This window comes from Rhinolophus sinicus, chromosome 3 (genome assembly GCF_057876585.1).
Source record: "Rhinolophus sinicus isolate RSI-liver-muscle chromosome 3, RSI-T2T, whole genome shotgun sequence".
NCBI classification, from domain to species: Eukaryota; Metazoa; Chordata; class Mammalia; order Chiroptera; family Rhinolophidae; genus Rhinolophus; species Rhinolophus sinicus.
This window is the reverse complement of record NC_142503.1, coordinates 150,783,803-150,806,600: the sequence shown is the minus strand read 5'-3', so window position 1 is coordinate 150,806,600 and position 22,798 is coordinate 150,783,803. Positions and strand designations below refer to the sequence as shown.

General features: G+C 42.4%; 1 protein-coding gene across 1 annotated transcript in view; it reads right to left on the bottom strand.

The window, feature by feature from the left end:
* Positions 1-464: 464 nt before the first annotated feature.
* Positions 465-22,798, bottom strand: part of AQP9 (aquaporin 9) — a 41,734-nt gene continuing 19,400 nt past the window's right edge. Inside the window, exons 2-6 of the mRNA XM_019732309.3 lie at positions 20,577-20,703; positions 15,277-15,414; positions 14,046-14,164; positions 8,542-8,759; positions 465-2,364 (exon numbers count right to left, since the gene is read on the bottom strand). Coding sequence (XP_019587868.2) covers positions 2,190-2,364; positions 8,542-8,759; positions 14,046-14,164; positions 15,277-15,414; positions 20,577-20,703 — 777 coding nt within the window. The 3' untranslated portion in view covers positions 465-2,189. The remainder of the gene's footprint in view (positions 2,365-8,541; positions 8,760-14,045; positions 14,165-15,276; positions 15,415-20,576; positions 20,704-22,798) is intronic.

Genomic DNA, 22,798 nt, shown 5'->3' with positions numbered 1-22,798 from the left:
GTGGGGGAGGGGGCTGTCTTGTGCATTGTAGGAAGGTCAGTAGCATTCTTGACCTATACCCATCAGCTGTGCCAGTAACACTCCCTCCTGAGTCATGACAACCAAAAATGTCTGCAGACATTGCCAAATGTCCCCTTCCGAGAGTGGTGCGTGGGAGTGGGAAGTGAATAAAACTGTCCCTTATTGGGAAACATTGTTCTCTAATCCATGAGGATGCCAGGATTGAGAATCCTACTGGGAATTACCTGGCCACCACTGGACTTGGTTCTCAAAGAAAACTGAGACCCGTGTAATTTAACCAAGTCAATGTGTACATTAGAATGACCTGAGTTATTTACAAACAACCAACTGAACATTAACATTTTTTTAAAAGCTCCCCAGGAGATCTCAATTTGTGGACAGGATAGACAACCTCTGAGCTCAGTACTTAGCAGTCTTAATACTTATAAGAACTCAAACAAACAAACAAACAAAAAACAATTTTATTTAAAATAGGAACTAGCTACGAAGTTTTGGAACAAGGAAAAAATTCCTTATGTCAGTAGATTATAGAATATAGGCCACTGGAGACATCTCACCTTTGCTTTTTGTTGTTCTGTTATCACAAAGCAGTTGGGAATTCTGGGCTTTTTCACAGTATGAAGGTGCATCACTTGATATAGAGCAATTTCTCTGGTTCTTATCACTCATACTCTTTTTACCAAAGTGATACCGATTGGAGGATTCACAGGGAGGGGCCTACCCCAGAGAAAATTCCCTAAATATAATGTATGAGATTGGCAGGGAGGGAAAATCAAGACTTAGCTAAACCAAGGGTAGCCTAGAAAAGGAAGCCTTCTTATGTTTTTCAGCAGATATAAAATCTGATCAAATCACTAACTCTTTCCTTTGTTAGTGCATTAGGAACAGTGGGAATAAAACCAGATAATGAAGGTCATTACATCTTAGGATCCAGGAGAATTTTGTCCAGCTGTGCATGTTCTGATAGCTGCCAATCCCACTTCTTGTGGTCAGCCAGGAAGGGCTAGCCAAGGTTCTCAGCCAGTTACTGATCTTCTGAAAGGTGTAGGATGCATTAGATGATGTTCAACTTTCCCCGTGACCTTAGGCAACTCATTTGACTTTCCTGAGATTTTGTTTTCTTATCTGAAAACTGGGCAGCATAGTGTTTACCTCAGATAGTCACTGTGAGGATTAAATTATATAATATGGTAAAAATGCTTTGTGGATTGTAAAACCCAGGTATATTACCTTTTCAGATACCTTCCGTTACTGAAGATTATACTAGGCTAGGAGCCAGTCAGTGGCTTTCAGTTTTGGTTTCTAGGGCATGTACAGAATAATGGATGAATGCAATCATTGACTTAACTTGTCATTTGTCTGTCCTCACGTGGGCAATTAGGAAAATACATTTGAGCTAAAAAATACAGAGTGATGTATTTTTCATAACTGAGGATATGATTATATTTTAGGTTATTATATACCAAAGACCAGGAAATTAATTGGTGCCCTCTAAAAAATGCAAAGAGCAAGACTAATCTGATAAATGGTTTCCATTAAAAAAATTCCATTTGGTTTCCCAAATTTATCATGTTTCCTGAGGTTTCTGAATGCCACAATGTCCTTCTGTGCTTTCTAGCTGGGTTCTACTGCTTTCTACATCCATAGGTTTAGAGAATATAAATATTTATACAATTAGAGTAGCACAACATAGCTAGAGAGTTAACCCATTAGTTCCACAGATATGTTAATTGAAACTACTGTTTCGTCTTTCAATTTAGTTTTGGTTGATACTCAGAATATAACCTTTGTGGCTTTGAAAATAAGGCTTTTGGTGATAATATTAAGGTAATGCAGCTGAGACCATCCAAATAAGTCCATGGTCCAGGTTCCAAGTAATAGTGCTTACCCAGTAACAAAAATTTCCATCAAAGGATGAAGTAAACAGGGCAAGAGAGAAGGCTGTTTCAGAAGACCGTCCTGCTATTCTGCAGGGGAGAACTGGTGGAGAAGAGGTCAGTGTTTTCAAAACTTTACTCTGATGTTTTCCCAATTAGATGTACCACGTGGCTAGCAGAGAAAACTGGGTAGATCCACCCCAGTCTTATGAAAACAGACACCTGGATGCCATCTTTCCTGAAGAGAACACCAGCTCAACCAATTGTGAACCCAGAACCGAGCACACTACACTACATTGCCACATTAAGTTCATATTTCTCTAGTTTGTCCTCAGATTGTTCTTCATTGAAGTTTGTGTCAGGGTCTTTGTGGTGGATTTCAATGACGAGAACATAGATGAGACCCCCAATGGCGGCGCCAAGCAAAGGGCCCACTACAGGAATCCACCAGAAGTTATTTCCGGCTCTGAAATCAAACAAGAAATAAGTGATATACCACTTGGCCTTCTTCCTGGTACTACTGCTAGTCAGTCACTAACCAGTTAGTCTTTCTCATGTGCGTGGCTCCATTTTAACGCAGCAAGAGCTAAGTATAAAGGAACTCACCATAGCTTGCAACCATAATCATAAATTTTCCAATATACCTGATTTCAGATGATCCATTCCATTATCCTATTAGTACATGTGAGAGAATATGTCCCATTTCTTTTCCTTTCAGAAAATATCATCCCTGAAATCATGATCAAAATTGAGGACATCTAGGGAAAATTCAGGTTGATTATACAGAAATTGCCTTTCACTCCTCCTGAATTAATGAGTCCTGAGGATTACAAATGGTAACATATGGAGAGATTCCTGGACATCATTGGTCTGTGAGGCAATGATAAGATAAAAATCAGGAAATGTTTGTCAATGAATGAATGAATTAAAAAAATCAAAAGCAGAATATATATTACCTACTAAATACAATTTAATTCAGTGCTATTTTTTGAGGTGACAACTTAATGTTACTCTCTGGTAAGGCTAGTGTGCTATGATTCTCTCTCCCCTCCAGAAATTCTCCACATCAGTACATTATGTTAAAGGTATAGTTCTGGGAGAAAGCAGCTGCCTTTGTGAATTGTCAACTTTTGTGGAAGCAGGAAATTCATTTAAATAACTCAGTAGAAAGGATGATGAATGCTCAGAAGCAAGCAAAACTATACAATATATATTCTTACGGGTATATACATTTGAGATAAAACTTTTTATAAGCAGGGGAATGATGAACAAAAAAATAATTCAGGACAAAATGCGGAGGAGGCAGAGGAAACAGGAGGAGCACACTCACATGCATGAGGATTTCATAGTGTTCTATTTAAGGGAAGGATTCCTGGCTGTGCTTTTTATTATTATCCTTAATTACAACACATGTTCCATAGGGCCTTTTGTTTGTATCAAATTTTGACAAGAAAGGATAGGAAAGGAAATAAGCACAAAACGAAAAGTCTGTCCTAGGATTCATGAGATCTAGTTCTAATCTCAGGATTGTCTAGAAGGTCTTCGGGCAAGTGTACCCCCCTCTGAGCCTCATTCTTCCATCTGTTCAGTTTCACCTGGATCATCCAAACACTCTTCTTAGCACATAAACCTTAGGTCATAAAATGTAGGCTGGAAGGAAGAGCACTGAGATTGAGCACAGCAACCACCAGATGTCACTCTTACTGCATGGGAGAGAGGACCTAGAGTCTGCTGTTCTTGATTGCTGTTGGCACATCAGTGGGTGGGATTGGCCCTCAGGCTGATTGGCTGTGAGCTTCAGCCACGTCCACAGTTCATGGGCTGCTGTAGTGGGTGGAGCTTATCCCACTTAGTGGGATTCCCCCCAGGGGGCTCTTGTGCCTGTTGAGACTGTCTTTTGTATGTGCTGCTTGTGGGGCTAATTGGATGGTGCTCTGCTGTGGTCTGAAGCCAACCTCCAAGTATGTTGTTTCTGGGGCCTCTTTGGAGGGTCTCTCAAGTGGGTGCAGGCCCAGGTCACCCACTGCCTTTGACCAGGTTGGGACTACCTGGTAGGAGCTACAAAGTAATCCACAGTTGTACACTGTCTGTACTAACACTGAAGGCATGTAGGAGAGGCCACACTGTGAACCAAGGATGTCTGCTACCAGTACCAGACCTGGGGTTGCTCTGCAAAAGCCAAGACACTCTGAGGCCTGTTGCTACCTACTGGCTTCCTTAAGGTTTAGTCACTAACAGAGCCTCGTGTGGTACACAAGTTGGATAAGGCAGGGTCTCAGGGAGTCACTGGAGTTGGAAGAGTTGTGGTCATCAGGTTAATGTAAATTCTGGTTTGGTGCCAGTATTGAGCCTGGAGTGACTCAGCAAAAGTCTCAGAGCACACTGAGGCCAGTTGCAGCCCACCTGGGGGCTGCCAGGCTCCTATACCTATAGTTCTCCAAGAAAGAGCACAGTGTTGGTGGGGCTGGCGGCTCTCAATAAAGTGCCTTTGGTGTTGGGTTGGGTGGAGTTCTAGCAGCGCTCACCAGGCCAATCAGATTCAGATTTGGCCTGTTGGAGAGGACTCAACACAGAAAAGATGGCACACACCTGCCAGCTGCATGGGAGGATAACCCCTCACAGGGAAAATGGAGATTGTCCTCCAGCCTCGCCTGGAAGCCACACACCTCAGTCTGCCCCAGTATGCCTCTGACACCCCGCGAGTCACCATCCCTCCACCAGAGCGGGGTGAGTGCCTGTGGGCGAATGAGTCTGTGCATGGGCCGTTTAAGAGGACGTCTGGGTTTCCTGCAGCCTTCCGTCCCTCTAGGATGGTCGACATCCCCACTGTTTTTCACAGCCAGATGTTGTGGGGGCTCCTCTTCCCAGTACCAGTACTTTGGGCTGGGGAGCTTGGTGTGGAGGTTGGGGTCCCTTGCTCTTCTGGGAGGAACCTCTGTGGCTAAGATATCCCTCCTGACTTTCAGCCACCACACAGAGGTTTGGGGCCCGTTCCACATTGCCGCCCCTTCTACCAAGTCTCAGTGTGGTTTCTTTATATTTTTAGTTATAGGACTTCTATTTGGCTAGACTTCAGATGATTCTCAAGGTTGATTGTTCTGTAATTTAGTTGTAACTTTAATGTGCTCACCAAAGGACGCAGGCAGAGTGTTTATCTACTCCGCCATCTTGGATCTCCCCTCCCAGCACTCTGCTGTTCTGATCGCACCCTTTCCCACACCTCCAAATCCTGATGGAAGTTTCTGTGAGAGGCACATGGGTTTTAAAGAACTAGGAGCCTTCTCTTCAGGTGAGCACATGAAGAGAGTATAAGCCACCTTATTTGGCCCATCATTTCATTTCTTCCATCACTATTTTATGGTGAATCTCTCACGGTCATTTAACAGATTAGAGTCCAAAATATCTGCCAGGACATGTTCTCCTTTCCCTGGATGGACCCTCCTTTTTCTATCAGAGCTGAATACCTTGTGCATGGTCGCAAGTCATAAATGGAGCATCTCAGATGTGGTTCCCTGCCTACCCGTCTTACATGTACACAGGGTCATTTGCACACTATGATTTTGGGGATGCCAGGAAAATGTGTTAATTACTTAAGGTACCAACATCAGGGATTTATTCCTTTGGGTAAACTTAAAAAAAAAATTAACCCTTGAGATGCTTCATCTATCAAGTCATTAACATCTTAATGCGAATTTGTGAAGAGAACTTGGATGAGAAACAGCCTAATATTTAAGGGGAAAACAAGGGTCACCCAGGGTCTGTTGACTCTTGCCCTTGTCGGACCTTCTGGTATCCTACTCCCCGGTCGTCCTCAGTTTGCCATGCAGAAGCAAGTGAGGATCTGAGAATAAGGCAGTCCTGGCTTTATCTGAGGTTGTGGATCAAAGCTAGGATATCTACTGAGATGCTCACCTTGGATATAGAACCTTGAAAGGATGGGACACTTTAGGGACACTTTGGAGACTGCTGTTCCTCAAAGGTTTCCTTGAGAAACTTTTGGGTGAGGATTACCAACCAGCTGAACTCTTACCTAACTGGTTTCTACCCCTGCTGTTACTGCCCCCTCTACTCTCTCTTTTTAAATCCATTTTATATAATGATACCAGATTAATTTTGCTAAATTTAAGTTCTAAACATGTCAAACTTCTGCCCTAATTCCTTTGCTGCTCCCCATAACCTACAGAATAAAGAGCAGAAAAACCCCCAAATTTTCATTCTGGGAGTCTAGGACCTTTATGATCTGCCACCAATTGCCCTTTCCAAACTTCTTCATTAACCCTTCCAGTTAGACTGGATCGCTTGTTATTTTAACATTCTGTCTTTGGATCCTCTCCACCTGAAATATCCTCTCTGTCCACCATTTAAGCATGTCCATATATTACAAAATGCCCCCCCCCATCCCCATGATTCCTAAATTTGGAGATGCAAACTTTCAATTCCTGGAGTTAATTAGTCAAATCTTTTTCATGGCACTTGTTGGCTTCAACTTGCGTAAGAGGCTATGCTAACCCCTCTGAAATAGAACATAACACAATGAAGGGCAGCAACTGGGTCTTAACCATCTTTAGTACACAGCCTTGAATAAGATATTAGGTAGCTGCATGGATAAATGAATGCATGAAGGGAAAAGACCCTGACGCTAACAAGGGATATGGAGCTCAGTTTGGCATTAGGTGATTGAACATTCTCTCACAAACACGGTCACCTACCATATACTTAGCAAATCAGAGAATAGGTAAGATCTCTAGCTGTTTTAGAATCACCCTCACTCATAGAGCTTTGGGTGAATCACAAAGCAGGGCACAAAGGGAGAACAGATCACCTTGGGGCATCTTTGTTCTCAGGACCTGTGTGAAGGTAACAGATGACTTGATGATGGGGGCAGTGGTCTACTGGTGATATTCAGGAACTTGAGATTAAGGGAAACTCATAGGCTAATTCTGGGCTCTGGGAATAAGGAGCTCTTTAGGATTTATGTTTTGATTCTCCATTGGAAGAACACAAAGGATCTTTTCAAGTTGAGGACATTTTGTTCAGTCTTATCATGTTCTAGTGGTGATTATTCTGGAACAGAGCTCCTCAACTGCGGCACTCTTGACATTTTTGGCCAAATAATTCTGTGTTGTGGGGATCTGTCCTCGGTATTGTATGATGCTTAGCAATATCCTGGTATCCTAGCCTCCTAGCCCACTAGATGACAGTAACACTTTCTGTCCCCACCCTCCCCAACTGTGACAACCAAAACTACCTCCAGACATTGCCAAATGCTCCTGGGGGCAAAGTTGCCTCTGGTTGACAATCACTGCCCTAGAAAATTCATTGTATTATTAGTTTCTTAGAGATGGGACTATTGATTGATTCTTCTTATAACCCTCATCTTCTAGGACATGTCTGGTGCATAGCATTTATCTCTTCTTTTATTCAGTAAGTTCTATTGAGACTTTATATGTGCCAGGCCTTATTCTAGTCACTGTGGATACAGCAGTAAGAAGGTGTTGACGTCCCTATCTTCATGATACTTGTACTCTAGCAGCTCTCAATCTATCTGTGGTGGTGATGTAAATGGTGTCCATTATTTTAATAGCTGTTTCTCCTACTTGTGAAGGCAGGACAAACTTTCACTTAAATAAAATCATCACGTGGGTATGACTGTGCAGGTCAGCATTTAGGGACACTCAAGTCTTTTGTTCTCACAGCAAACATTGAACGACTATTGTTTCCATGTGTTTTTCCTTCTTCTCTTTTTCCATGTTAGAGCCCTGTTTCCTGTTGAACCAAAGTACCTTTCCCATAGAGAGATGACATGAGTGCATGGGAACGAGACACTGTGACTTTATGGGGGAAAAGTGGGAAGGAATTAATGGGCAAAGTTTGTCCTGAGAGCCTGGTACTAACAGTTAGCATATTTCCTCAGCACATTCTGAAGTAGAAAGCATGGGATCTTGCCATTTCCTCTGCACAAGCTCTCTTTTATCTTTGTTCTTTCAGGAATGTCTTACTCATACCTCAAGATCCAACTCAGCTCTCCTTTCACCAGTGGTGCTTTTCCCAACTTCCCCAGGCAGAGCTGGTTATTCCCTTATCTGTGTTTCCTCGGCACTTTGTGTTGGGGGTCGCCAGAGCACTTGTTAACATTGCGCAAGGTAAGTGACTTAGCTGATTTTGAAATTTCCTTGCTTAGCACCACAGCATAGATAATGTTCAATGAAGATCTGTTGAATGAATGAATGAAGCATAACTAGCTTCATTCATGGTTCACTAGAAAGAGCCCTGTAGTAGTATAGGAAGATGTAAATTCTAGTCCTAACTTTGTCACAAAGTGAATCTGTAGATAAGTTGTACAATCAAAATATTCACATAAAAACATATAACAATTGAGGAATCATCATTATTATATAGGACAGGAGTATCTCTTTTGAATTTATCTACAGTCTCTCTCTCACTTTCTCTCTATCTCATTGTCTCTGCCACACACACACACACACACACACACACACACACCCCATATCACAAATCCCCAATGAAACTTTCCACACTCATGGCCAGAGTATGCACTTGACCTCCACCCTCCCACCTGCACTCTCCTGGATCCCAATTCAAAGCACATGACACTTTCTCTGCCCCCTCCACCATTGTTACTTACGTGAAGACCTCAAATCCCCATCCTGCCAAAGCAGTGAAAAGTCTGGGACTCAGGTCTCGGGCTGGGTTCATGGCACAGCCACTGTTCAGTCCCAAAGAGGAAGAAATGACAACAATTAGGAGGCCAATGACAATGGGCTCTAGGCCTTTGGGAACTCCCAAGTTTCTGGAGTCAAAGATGGCAAAGACAATCATGAGGAGGAACATGGTGGCCACAACCTGGGGGAGGAGAAATGTGCAAGAGGTTTAGCTTATATTCTGCCCACTTGCCCAGCTCAAAATTCATCCCCTCTTGTTAAAAACAAATCTAGTAATAACTGCATACTGGGTGAGCACACTGTGCCAGAGGCTCTTATCACAGCAAGCTTAGATGTGGATGGTAATATCATTCTTTAAGGATTGGTTACCTGTCCAAGGTCACACACTTAGTGGCAATCAGATGTGGACCCAGAGAGTTTGGCTCTAGAGACTGTTATCTTTACTACACTATCCTGCTAAATTACTACCCAGCTAAACTGAAAAGCAAACTGCAGGCCGGAAAAATGCACAAAGAGGTTTATTCAAATTAGTGAGACATCAATAGGTAAATGGGCAAAGAAAGTGAACTGAAAATTCATAAAAGAAAAGTAAAATTAAGAAACAAGTAAGCAGGAAAAACTAATATGTAATGGGAAAATGCATACAATACTAAATGTTAGGGAAATGACACCGGTTTTCTCTAGCTTTTCTAGTAGAACTGAACATGTACCATACTTTCAAAAAGAAATTCAGCAGTACTGTATACCTGAAGCTGAAGCTGAACAATAATGAATGTCAACTATAATTTTATATTATATATTTTATATATATTTACAAGAAGTGGAGTATAGCATTAGGAATAGAGACAGTGGAAGTGTAATGGTTGTATCCGATGTCAGAGGGGTAGTAGATGGGGGGGGTTATCACTGTGAGAGGGATATAAATGATAAATGTTTAACTATTAAAAAATGGTTATACATTAATAAAATGCGTTCAATAGTTCAATATGGATTAAAATAGTTCAGCTTTGAGTTTAAAAAAAAGAAATTCAGCAGTAATTTAGCACTATGGATTTAAAAAAACCACAAAAATTATTTATTCAATTTGACCCCATTGGATATTTGAAGACCACACCATGGATATAATTTAAATTGTATTTTCTCTTCTTTATGGTTTTCTCAATAACATTTCCTTAGTTTTCTTTACTGTAAGAATAAAGTATATAATATATGTAACATAAAATATGTTAATCAACTATTTATGTTATTGGTAAGGCTTCTAGTCAACAGTAGGTTATTAGTAGTTTAGTTGTGAGGGAGTCAAAAGTTATATATGGATTTTTGACTGCACAGGAGTTGGTGCCTCTGCATTGTTCAAGGGTCAACTGTATTTATACCGTGTTTCCCCAAAAATAAGACCTAGCCAGACAATCAGCTCTAATGCATCTTTTGGAGCAAATATTAATATAAGACCCAGTCTTATTTTACTGTAATATAAGACCTGGTTTTATATAATATAATATAATCCCAGGTATAATATAATATAATATAATATAATATAATATAATACCGGGTCTTATATTAATTTTTGCTCCAAAAGATGCACTAGAGCTGATTGTCTGGCTAGGTCTTATTTTCGGGGAAACACGGTAATACTGAAAAACTGGAAGCCACCTAAGTACATATCAATAAGGAAAGGGCTCACTATATTATGGAGTTCCCACTTTATATTCTATTATATAGCCAATAAATATAAAAGCTAAGGGGTAACATTTAAAAATTCTTATGCTATTAAATAAAAATTATATGTGCATATTTTACATTTAAAAACATGCATAAAAGGAAAATTGTAGGAAAATATACAAACAGTGATAACAAGTATTCTGAAGTGGGGGTTTATTGCTTATTTTTCCCCACTCTGTTTTCTAAAGTTTCTGAACTATTATTTTATTTTAACAGAGAAATAAATGATAGGGCCTATTTGCTAAACACTTATGTGCCAGGCACTCCATAGGCTTTATCTCATTAGAACTTCAGAATAACCTGTGAAATAAATCCTATTATTCTTCTCAGTTTACAGGCAAGGAAACTTGGGTTGAAAGGTTTAGAAACTTTGCCCAAGAGCCCACAGCTCTTATGCAAAAGAATCCAGATGAGAACTAGGCAACTGATTTTAGAGTTTAAGCTCTTCATCATGGCGTCTGCTTCCCAAAATAATATTACGAGAATTTGCATTCAAAGAGACCTGTTCTCCCAAGAGCTCTCCTACTCTCCCAGCAGAATAAAAGCTTCCGCCTCTAGGCTCTCATTGCATTCTTAGTACTTCTACCACCACCATTACCACCCTGCAAGAGAGTGACCTTATTCGTTTTCAGAGTACCAGGCCCTGAACTCTTTGAAGAACAGCACGGAACGGTACCTGGCTCAGTAGGTGTCAGTAATTATTTATTAGCTGAAAGAATGATTGTTTGTTAATTAAATTATAGAATATGCTTGAACAATATTTAGAACTGAACAATTTAGTAATTTGAGATAAGGTGACCCAGAAATATCCTGGGGCCAGCTTACTCGTCAGAGGGGAAAGAAGGACAGCATTGCGGGAGGACTCAGTGAAGAAGGGTTGTCTGCGCAGAAGTAAAGGGACTGGAGGCATCACCTTGTTCCTCACTTTCTCAGAACAGACTGAGGGTACAGGGAGATGGCTGTGGGTCCAAATCACAAGGAACCAAGACATTGTCCTTTTCGGTTCAAGCCAGGGTTTGAGAGAGTAAGTCAGCATTGTTTCTCTTTTGCCTCCAATAGAAAGGACCTGAATTCACAGGAGAAATCTCTAACTCTTCTTCAGCAATTCTTGACTCCAATCCCATCTTCTTCATTATAAGATAAATTGGGCTTGACTGAATGGAAAAATAGGATCCCTGAGAAACCCTGTAACTCTTACCCATCCCCAAAGTCCATTCTGAGACACACCTGGGGCCCTTATTGACTCAGCTAAATGCTCCAGTCAATGTATACATGTAAAGCTTAATAATTCCCATCCTCCCTGTCCTTCCTAACCTACCTGGGAGAACAGACTTTTGGCACTTTGAAACTAGAAGGAATCACCTGGTCAATCTGTCTGTTAATAGTGACTGGTGCTCAGAGAGGTCAGGGACCCCTACTATCTCGCCTTCAGGGACTTCTTCCCTCTCCCTCTACCCTTCTCTCCTTATATCTTTTTCTGTATTGCTGTCCCAAGTTTAGGAAACAATACCTCCGGCCCCTTTCCTTCAGATGGCACTAGTTTTCCCTTGTTTCCACCTGGCTAATCTAATCTCCAAGCTGGAAAGGATCTTAAGGGTAACATTCCACACTGTCTACCATCTGGTCTTTGAATATCCTTGAGAATCCCCCTTTCCCACTCGCCACCCCTAGAGGTTACCCAGACAAACTTCTAACACCTGTAGTGACTGTAGTCCTGGGACAGCAGGATCTATATTTAGCCCAGCCATGATTGCTAGAAAAGTCTTCCTTTTATTGAATGTAATTTCATCTTACCATAATTTCATTCATGTATGAAATCATCCATTCATTTAACAAATATTTATTGAGCACCTTTATGTACCAGGTATTGTACTTCCACCAAATCTCCATGGAGGGTATACATATGAGTCTAACCTCTTCAGCACTTAACAGCCAGAGCCCTTCAGATCTTTGAAAGCTGCTATCACATCAAATCACTTACACCTTCCCCACCCTCCTAACACACCTTCTCTGGAACAAACATCCCCATTCTCCACTCATTGCTGTGTGATATCATTACCTTTTTAGTTCCTTTCCTTTGGAAGCATGCCCACTTGAAACGTGACATTTGGGGATGAGTCTAGTACTCCCAGTATAGAGTACAGTAAGACCCTCAACCACTTCATTTGAATACGATGCTTCTATTATTGCAGCTTATGATAACATTCCTTTTTCTGGCAGCTACATCTCTCTGTATCTTTATCACTGAAACTTTTCCTGTAATCCTAGGTCATCTAGACTGTGTTCCAAGTTACTAACATGATCCCTGAGGTCCAGTCTTCTATCTTATTATACTCAGTTTCACATTTTTCCTTTTGTTCTTATGTGATTGTTTTCAACTAGATTCTAAATTTTCTGGGCATATACTGCTTACAATGCATGTTCCTCATAGTATTCATTCTAGTCTTACAAGTAATCTGATAAATGCTAATATTATTCCCATTTTCCAAACGAACAACCTGAGATCCAAAAAGTTCAGTAATTTGCTGTAGTTGCACAGGGAGATGGGGCAGAGCTATTATTTTGATTCAGATGCTCAGATTCCAAGTCTCAGATCTTTATAAGTCACATTTCCTTGTCAGTCTCTGAAGCTCCGGACACAGGGCTGAGCACATGGTGAGTGAGCAATAAGAACTTGTTGCCTGTTTGGTTTATTGGTCAAAATGGAAAGAAATGGGCTGAAGGCATAGGGACATAAATTTTTCATCCATCCATTGAATGGAAGTGGGTAGCGTTGGCAAACTGGAAGGTCATTTTATCCTCATGCCCACTCTAACCTGCCCCATGTATAAGTCCTTCACATAAGAGAAGAACTTAGAGTGGCTGGAGAGTTCTCCCCTTCCTTCCTTCCTTCCTTCCTTCCTTCCTTCCTTCCTTCCTTCTTTCCTTCCCTCCCTCCCTCCTTCCTTCCTTCCTTCCTTCCTTCCTTCCTTCCTTCCTTCCTTCCTTCCCTCCTTCTTTCCTTCCTTCCCTTCCTTCCTTCCTTCCTTCCTTCCTTCCTTCCTTCCTTCCTTCCTTCCTTCCTTCCCTCCTTCCTTCCTTCCTCCCTTCCTCTGCCCTGACCAAGTTGACCAGGAGCATTCAGTAAGGGACACAGTAAGTGATGAAGAGTCTGTCAAACTGGCACTATTGATCCTGCATAAACTGACCAGAATAGTTGTGCTATTGGCTATCCCACAGATTCTTGGACTCAGCTTGTTTAAAGGTCAGTAAGATAGAGACACTTCAGCAATTCTAGCTACCTTGAGCACTTAGATAAACCTATGTGCATAGACACACCTGTGGGGAGACACAGAGGATCTGTGATGCCACCTAAGGCTCAACTACCACAATTCGGTCCTTGAATTGAGACTGAAATGTCTTGTCCTGTGGTCTTCACATTTACATCATGTGCACAAAAGAGACATAACAGTGAAGCAAACCGCATTTGCCCTCGCAGGGGTTGCAATGTCCAGTCATCTACTTTTTCTGGACCTCAACTTATAAGAAACAAGTGTAAGCATTAAAGAGGAAGTACAAAATCTCTTTTAATGGTATCAAATTCGACAAAGGCAAAAATTGGTCAAGAAAGCGTGGGTGTTGCCTAGTGACCTGACTTTGGAAACACAGCCTCTCCTTTCTGACAGGCCTACGGTGCTTCCATACAGTCCCCTGATGAAATCGTGTCTTTTCACCAAAGTTAGGTCTTTGTTGAATGTTTACTTACTTGGTCTGCAAATGCATTCTCCAGAGACAGATATGGAGCGGGATAGGTTGCAAAAATATGTGCTGTTGCATTTTCTCCCACGATGAGCAGTTTTCCACCAGCAAAGGACATGAGTCCATCTGTAGAAGACAGAGGTCTGGCATGTTAGTGTTCTCTGAACAGGGGTGAGGGAGGCCCATGCCAGTTCTTATGCTAACCAACTGCAGTCAAATACTCAGGTTCAGTTTAGCGGATACATATTGTGTGCCTTTCTTCACCACAGAGTATGGTGGTTTTACAGCTGCCCAGAGAAGTCCCAGGATGGTGGTCAAGTGTAGAGAGCCCTGATTGCCCTCAATGTTTCACTCTAAACTTGGGCCAAATCCTTAGCCAGTGGGTCCTAGAAACCAATCTTCTTTGGGGGAAATTGTTGGAATTTTTGAGATTGACTGAAAGCCAAAGTGGAACTTGAACCTACTCTAGGCAGAAATCCTAACTCCCACAGTGTTCTCAGTAACCTCTAATACCAGCCCACAATTTGAGGGCATCGTGGAACAGTGTGGAAGTTGCCCTTGAGACAGCAGTTCCCACACAGCCAGTGCTGACCCCAGGTTTCTCCTACCACAGTTCAATTCCCTCATTTTTCCAGGATGAAAACTGAGACTAGTAAGGTCAGATGACTTAGGTAAGTCACACAGCTACTTATTTAGTTCACACAGAACTGAAGTCTGGGTCTTTAATCGTCAGTACTGTGTCTGTCCCCCAGGATGGTTGCAGAACATAAGCCCTGGCTGTTGGACAGAAGGGGGAAGGGGTTTCCCACCCAGCCCATTTCTCTACTGTGTCCCTTCCGGCAAAGACTTTGCTCCAGATTCCTTCTCTAAATACTTAGTTGTCACACCCTTTGCCATCAAGCAATGCCTCCTCTCCCAGCCAAATCAGAGAAAGCCATGGAGAAGCCTACTACTTATTTTGTACATGTTCGCATTGTAGCACTGGTTGGAGCTAAATGTAGGCCTCCTTTAAGTTCTGTCCCCCTTTCAGTTGCGACTATTTTCATTAAGAGGCTTCATGAAGTTGCCTTAATGATAATGTTGGCCCCATTATTTAGAATTTAAAACTCTTAGAATTAATTGCCTGTCAATCATAAATGCTTCCCATTCTTGCCTTATCTCACCTCTTCCTACTAAGTAATTCAGACTTTCAAATTCTGCCCAGTTCTCCTAACTCTAGACTCAGGAGTCTTACTCACCGTAGTAAATACCAAAGAGAGTGGCGGCTCCTACAAAGGCTCCCAAGAACTGGGCTCCTACATAAAAAGGCAATTTGGACCATTGCATTCGTCCAAAGAGACACATTGCAAAAGACACAGCTGGGTTGATATGGCCACCTGCAAAGGAGAGAAGATGATCAGGAATGTTAGAAGGCAGGTTATGGAGAATTATTACGAAGAAAACCTTCTCTAGAGACCTTAGGCAGAACTCAGTCTTCTAGATAGAGAACTGTATATGAGGACAGAACAGTGTGAGTGTGTGTGTGTGTGTGTGTGTGTGTGTGTGTGTGTGTGAAACAGAGAGGGAGGGAGGGGAAGAGAGAGAGAGAGAGAAGGAAAGACTAATAATTATGGCATCATTAGACACTGGTTTGGAAGTTTAGGTTTTTGAAAAACAAGTTAGACATAGAAAGAAATTTGCACTCAAGTGTCTCATTTTCTATCTATCTATCTATCTATCTATCTATCTATCTATCTATCTATCTATTATTCTACTGGGTTTCCTCTATCTATAAAGCGATAACCTCAAAGAGATTGATGTAATCTATTAACTTCAATATACATTTTTTAAAGCTAATATACAATATACTTATAAGGTTTAAATCTATCTATATCTAACCATTCCTCAGTCCATATCCAGAGGATATGAAAACAATGTTAGGACTGAAAAGAGACATCTCTTTAAGGGAAACTGACCGTTGGTCGGTGGGCTGTGCCTCTGACTGAGCTAAGGGGTTCAGTTTATTTTGAGGTGATCACAGTGTCTGAATGGATTCTCCGCCGTTCCTCTGCATAAACAATGTCTTTCTCTCACACACAGAAATGTAGCAACACTTCCGTCACCTCAACTTAAATTATGGGTAGAGAAATCAGCCTCCTGATTCTCATCTAGCCACAAGATCAGATAGAGAGTTTGCTCTGAGAGTTTGCGCTAAGATGCCCAACTGGTTTTGCTAGTAACATTCGGAACACTTGCCAGATGCTATCACAGGGTATTACATGCACTTGATCTTCATAAGAAAGAACCCAGTGAGATGGGTACTGCTCCAGTTAACTGGTGGGGAAACCGAGGCACAGAACTACAGTAACTTCCTTAAGGCCACATGATTAAAGGGGTAGAACTAGAATTCAAACCCAGGCTTATCTGAACTCTTAGAGTTTATGGTCTATGTTATACCACTCCCAGAACGTGTTCAATCAAGTTTATAATGGCTTCTATGCCTTAGAGGACAGGAGAAAAAAACAATTTCAAAAATCGTCTTTGAGTATGTGGGCTCATTTCCTAGGGACAAAAGATGTTCCTTTGAAGAGTGTAGATGAATGACATTTTGTGTAGGGAGGGAATTAGAGTCACTGTTAATGTGGCCGCACTGAAATGTGGACCTTTGGGTTGTAAAAATAGTTGTAAACAAAAGAGTGATGATGATGATGGTACTTTGACATTTGACCCTCCACAGAACCTATAGGTGAGCTTGTTTTTGGAAGCCCTCCCCTCTGAAGAAAATTATGCTTTTCCTGAGTTTCTAAGCCAAGGTGGGTTTGCAGCAGCGAGGGGTTCAGGCTGCTGGTAAAACCACAAGGGTCCTTTCTACACCTGCCCCTGCCACTCAGGGGCTAACATGAGCAAGAAAATGCCAATATGTCAAAGCACAGATGATTTCCTAAAGACTTACAAACATGGCAACTTTTACTTTTGAATCCAATGGAGTCATAATTCTGGAGACTAGCAGTGCAGTTTACTAGGAAAACTGAAAACAGCTTAGGAGCAGGGAACACAGGGCGGTGGAAAGTTCCTGAAGCCGGCCTTGTTCCCCTTCTCCCAGAGGCCAGCTGGAGGTAGCCACCACCCAGACAGCTGGGAGGGACCATTGTGAAAGGACAAGGGGACATAAGAAATCACCTCCAATCAAAACTACCTCCCCTCAGATGAGTCCACCAATGTGAAAAATATGTAGCAAGCTCCTCGTCTGAAATAAAACTTCCTGCAGGTAGGTTTAGGAATTTCACCCCTCATAACCACGCTGAGGCAGGAACTATTATTTTCCTTGGACTTCACATGCCGCAAGGCATTTGGTAGGTATGAAAGTTGAAGAAATATATAGTCAGAGGCCTTTATCCTGATAGCTCAGGGTACGAAGATCTCCAGAGGGAAAGTTGTTTGACAGTCAGAGAGGGTGTGTCTGGGACAATGCTTTGCAAAGCAAGGAGGACAATTTCTCCTTGCAGAGATAAGTGGTCACTCTGGCTACCCCGAAGGACAAGGCAGAGCAGCGTAGCGGAAAGAACATGAGTGCTAGAGTCAGAGAGTGCCGCACTCAAACTCTGGCCCTGCCAAGGTTGTTGTGGTGATCAGATTATTCCCAGAAAGAGCCCGAAGGGGCAGCTGGAGCCCACGCGGCCTGAGATGAAAGTCTTATGTGAACACGTCGAACTTTTCCAAGGTTCTGTTCTAGATAAATCCCCTCCTCCCACTACCCACAGGCAATTCTATGATCCAGATAGCCTTCACATTTTATTTGTCATTAAGCAAAACTATTTTGCTTTTTCGTTGTATTTATACCACGTATAAAATGCTACATCAAAAACAACCACCATAGCTAGGTACAAACAGGCAGTGTAACACTCAGTGAGGGGCACTGCATCATGAAGGCAGTATGAGTTCTGATTGGCTGGATTGGGATGCCAGACCACGACATGTTCTCAAGGGAAGTGGGGTGTAATAACTTCCTTGCAGTAAGGTAATGTTTTATATTTCGAAACCCGATGTCCGCTCACCTTACCAGTCAGTGACCACAGAATGGGATCCCATTTGTTTCTGCCCAATATATATTGGCTATTTTTGGAATCCTCAAAGAGGGACTCACAGGTACCCACAAACCAATAACGTTGACTGTAGCCACCAGGAGAAAGTCGCCTCCCGCATGCCATCTTCCTTTCCTATTCCTGCAGCTGCTGAAGCCAATACTGAGCCTGTGTGAATGTCATCGGTGGGCCAGTGTGTTGTCTGCTCACGTTCCCAAAGCCACTAGTTTTCAGGGAGCCTGAACAGCATAGGTTCCAAACAGAGAGGGAGAGATAAGTTCCCTTTCCAACCCAGTGCTACCTTTTGTCAGCCAGGCTCAGAAACTGCTCTACTTGTATTTGGGGATCTCGCAGTCTCTCACAAAAAACGTTAGGCAGCTCCCAACCCTCATGCAGAAACAAGTCTAGTGAAAACAGTCCCATCAGTTCTTGGCTTCACCCTCTGAGCACAGGGGATGAACCCTACTCCAGGGGCCAGCCAGATGGGAAGACTCCACGCCAACCTTCACTCCCTCTTCCCCTTCCAGCTGGCCTCTGCTCTTTTTCCTCCTATGGTGACTGCCAAAATTCTCAAGTATATCAATGGATGCAAACAGACATGGACAGTGGTGGGGAAGGGTGTTAGACACATTGGTAAGGTCTGGGACCAATGAATCCTAAGCAAGTATTTGGTGATGTTCAATTCAGGGTGTCATGCAAGCAAAATACTCCAAAACCACATCCCCACCTTGAAAGGAAAGAAGGAAGGAAGGAAGGAAGGAAGGAGGGAGGGAGGGAGGGAGGGAGGGAGGGAGGGAGGGAGGGAAGGAAGGAAGGAAGGAAGGAAGGAAGGAAGGAAGGAAGGAAGGAAGGAAGGAAGGAAGGAAGGCGGCTGATTTGCTTAGCTGGTTAGAGCGCGGTGCTCTTAACAACAAGGTTGCCGGTTCGATCCCCACATGGGTCACTGTGAGCTGCGCCCTCCACAACTAGATTGAAACAACTACTTGACTTGGAGCTGATGGGTCCTAGAAAAAAACACTTAAAAATTAATTTAAAATTTTTTTTAAAAAAAAGAAAGAAAAGAACTGAAAATGTGCCCACGTTTATATTGCACGGTTTGTGGAAACCAAACTTGTATAGATGTAGTGGGAGCATGTAGGCGGCATCAGTGGAGCATCTTGTGTGCTTCTTTTAATTCAGGAGTGTGTCCTGTGTCTGATGTTGAGTCCTGCACTGTAATTAAGCCTTGGCACATTCAGGGTGGCCCCCTGCTTGTCCTTGTGCCTTAGGTAGCAGCATGGTGCTGAGATCACAGCAGAGGCTTGGTAGGAGTTTGAACAGAAACACTGCTCATACTAAACAAATTACGTATATAGGAATCTATAAGCTGGACTGCCCCAGGATCTGCGTCAGACTGTGATACAGAAAGGGTGCCAGCCAGCAAATGACTGTTCCATGTGCCCAGCTCAAGGAAGTCCAGGGAGTCTAAGCCATCATTCTTCAGTTCTCCCATGGCAGCACTTGTCACCAGGCCAGCAGGCTTAACTGCAGGCCCTGCCTGTAATGCCTTTCCCATAACAGACCACTGGAACTGTAGTGTAAAAATGGGGACATGAACTTTGCTGTCACACAGACCTGGGTCAGATCTTTAGTCTGCCTCTTTACCAGCTGTGGGGCTTGCAGCAATGTACTTAATCCCTCAGAGCTGTAGTTTTCTCTGGAGAATGGAGACACTAACACCTGCCTCGATCCCGCTGGAGAGGAGAGAGGAGCTAAAGTATGCACAGCAGCCAGCACCCTGTCCAGCTTGCCCCTGTTCCCTCTCCTCCCTTATCACCAGCGGTCTCGTCTGAGTGTTCTGAGCAGCCACACCAGGCTGCTGAAAAAGTCCTAGCGACTTTGGGAAGTGGATCATTTTCACAATCCCTTCCTAAGTTCCCAGGCTGCATTAAATATTATTTCATTTTGCTTCTCGAACCTTGAGAATGGTGTCTAATCTGCTCACCACTTGGGGCAGAGTTAGACCAAAATCTTCTAGACCAGACCTGTACCTCCATGAAAGCACCAGCCATTTTGTAAGTGACCTAGAGTCTCTCCGACTGTTGTAGATAAAGGTCCGGGGACTTGGCTCTGCTGGCGTGGCAATCTTCACTGGGCTATTCACAGAGTATCGAGGAAATGATTTGCAAGTGTGGGGTAGAGCAAGTAAAAGATCGTATTGACAGATGATGGGTATGATTCAGTGGCCAGATTTAGGAATCGGTCAGTTCTGAGTTCTAAGCCCTATCTCTGTCTCTTGCTAAATGTTGCCTTGGCACAAATCACTTGTCATTTGCTGGCCATTTTAATTTAAAATTTTATACCTTCTAAAAATAGAATCAAATACATATTCTTGCAGGATTGCTGAGATCTAAGTAAGTGAAGGTATATAAAGCACCCAGCACAGTGCTAGCACATTGAAAGGGTTAACAGTAGCCATTATTATTTTAATTACTTACCAGAGACACCTCCAGTCACATAGATGGCCATTACAACTGCCATTGCAAATCCAACATTGATAGTGACAATTCCTCCAAAGTGTCCTCGACTGAGGGTAGCTTGGGCAACACAGCCACATCCAAGGACCTGAAATGAGCAGAAACTCAATAAGTAAGAGAGATAGCCACTGTCAAAGACAATGGAAAGTCAGTCATAAGTACTTTTTAGGCAAACTCATGGATTGGGCTGCCACAGGCTTCATAGAATCTCCTTTCATTGCGCCTTCCTCCAACTGCACCAAATCTATTCATAACACTGAGCTAAAATCCTATCTTTTTGTGGAACTTTCTCTGACAACTTAAGGCCTCAAGGACTCTTCTGTTTCTTCTACCATGTCTTTACAATGTCATTTCATTATATGCCAGCTTGCCTTGTGGCACCCCACAAAAACTATAATGTCTACTGGGACAGCTGAGGCTTTTTTATATTCTCATATTCTTCCATGCTCAAACAATATTTGATGAAAGATAATAAAATATCTTAACACAAGCAGATAAAAAACCCCACAAATGCCGTGTAAATGCCTTTTCAAGAGAAAAAAAGTTAGTTTGGGTGGGAAATGTGAAACGTGGGATGTGTAATTTCTAAGAAGCATCAGCTGGGAATGCTGGGAAATTTCCAAGTGAGCAAGGACCTTAATGTGATTGAGTGAGTGTCGCAAACCTAAGTGAGGAGGATGGTGAGAGAGTATAATAAGCACACAACTTCAATTTCATTTGACCCTTCTCAGATCCATTACTCACTTTAAAGTGTAGAGTAAGATGTTTCCAGCACAGTACACATTACCACACACTCAATAAATATTTATTCGGTGAGCATGTAAATACTGAGCACTTCAGAAAAGAAGGAGTTGATGAATGTTAGGAATTCCTTAGAAAAATGTTTGCAAATGCATGTAACCTGGGGTCAGAGATCACCAAGGAAACTTGCAGTATCGCAAGGGGTCTGTGAGTCTTTGTGCACATCATACCAATGTCTAAAGAAGGAAAAAATAGCATGCCTTGTTTCTACCTTTTGTGGTCCAGTATTTTCATAATTAAGAATGGTTCCTATGCTATAGAGCTCTTGAAAATTTTTGAAGTTGGAAGAAGCCCCTTGGGAAACAATGTCATGGACTTTGGAATAAAGGTTGTATGAAGTGTTTGCTATCTTTACTCACCTGAGTAGGGTAGTGTGAATAAAGAAATACATACTCCAGCTACCATCTATTTGGTGTGTTCTTTGTGCCAGGCTCCCTGCTAAGTGCATTTCCTGTATTACTTCATCATTGTCCCATTCTTAACTTATGATCACCCTGGCAGGGAAGTGTTGTTATCTTCATTTTGTGTATGAGGAAATTGAGGCTGAGAAAAGCCAAGCAATTTGCACAATGTTACACAATTAAAACAAAAGAGACAGAACCAGGATTTGATCCCATATCTGTCTTAGTCAGAGGCCTGTGTTCTTAACCATGACACATTGGATGGAGGAAGACGTCATTAGAAGCAACCAATGCCCCCAAGAATTCATGAAACTATGCAGGGAGAACACTGGGGTTCCACAGGATGTGGGATAGAGGCACCAGTTTCCTATCTACCTATTGGAAGTGAACCGTTGTCTGGGAATGTTGAAGGACGCAGAGATACCAGGCAGCAGCCTTGTGTTACCGAGTATCAAAGGCCTCAATGGAAACTAGACACATCAGTCTGAGAAAGAAGGTCTGAGGTTGAAGCCCATTTAGGAGCCACCTTATAGGTCCTGGTCATTGTGCCAGGACAAGTGGTTTTACTGGTGACAACATTTGTTCAAAGAAATACCCAACAACTTGTGCTATTTCTCCAAAGCTTCCAATGACCTAGTGAAAAATCCGTTTCAGCCCTATTTCCCTTTTTTTCTCAGAGATCACTGAGACATGTTAGTGATTAATGCATGTTTTTCATTTCATGCAAAACCTATTAATTGATTTCTACTTTCTTAATTTCTAGCTGTCTTTGCATTGACAACTTCCACTAAATGAACAAGTGTTCACCAAGGGAAAACCAGACCTGAAGGCAGAGGAAAACCCTTTACACTCTTGTTCTTTCTTATTATCTCCTTTCCTCTTAGTGTCTGTCAACTCTGTGGTCTTCAGCAGCAGGCACACTCATCTCCCCAATGCTGACCAAACCTGCCTAGTACTGGGATGCGTAGGCTGAGATAATGG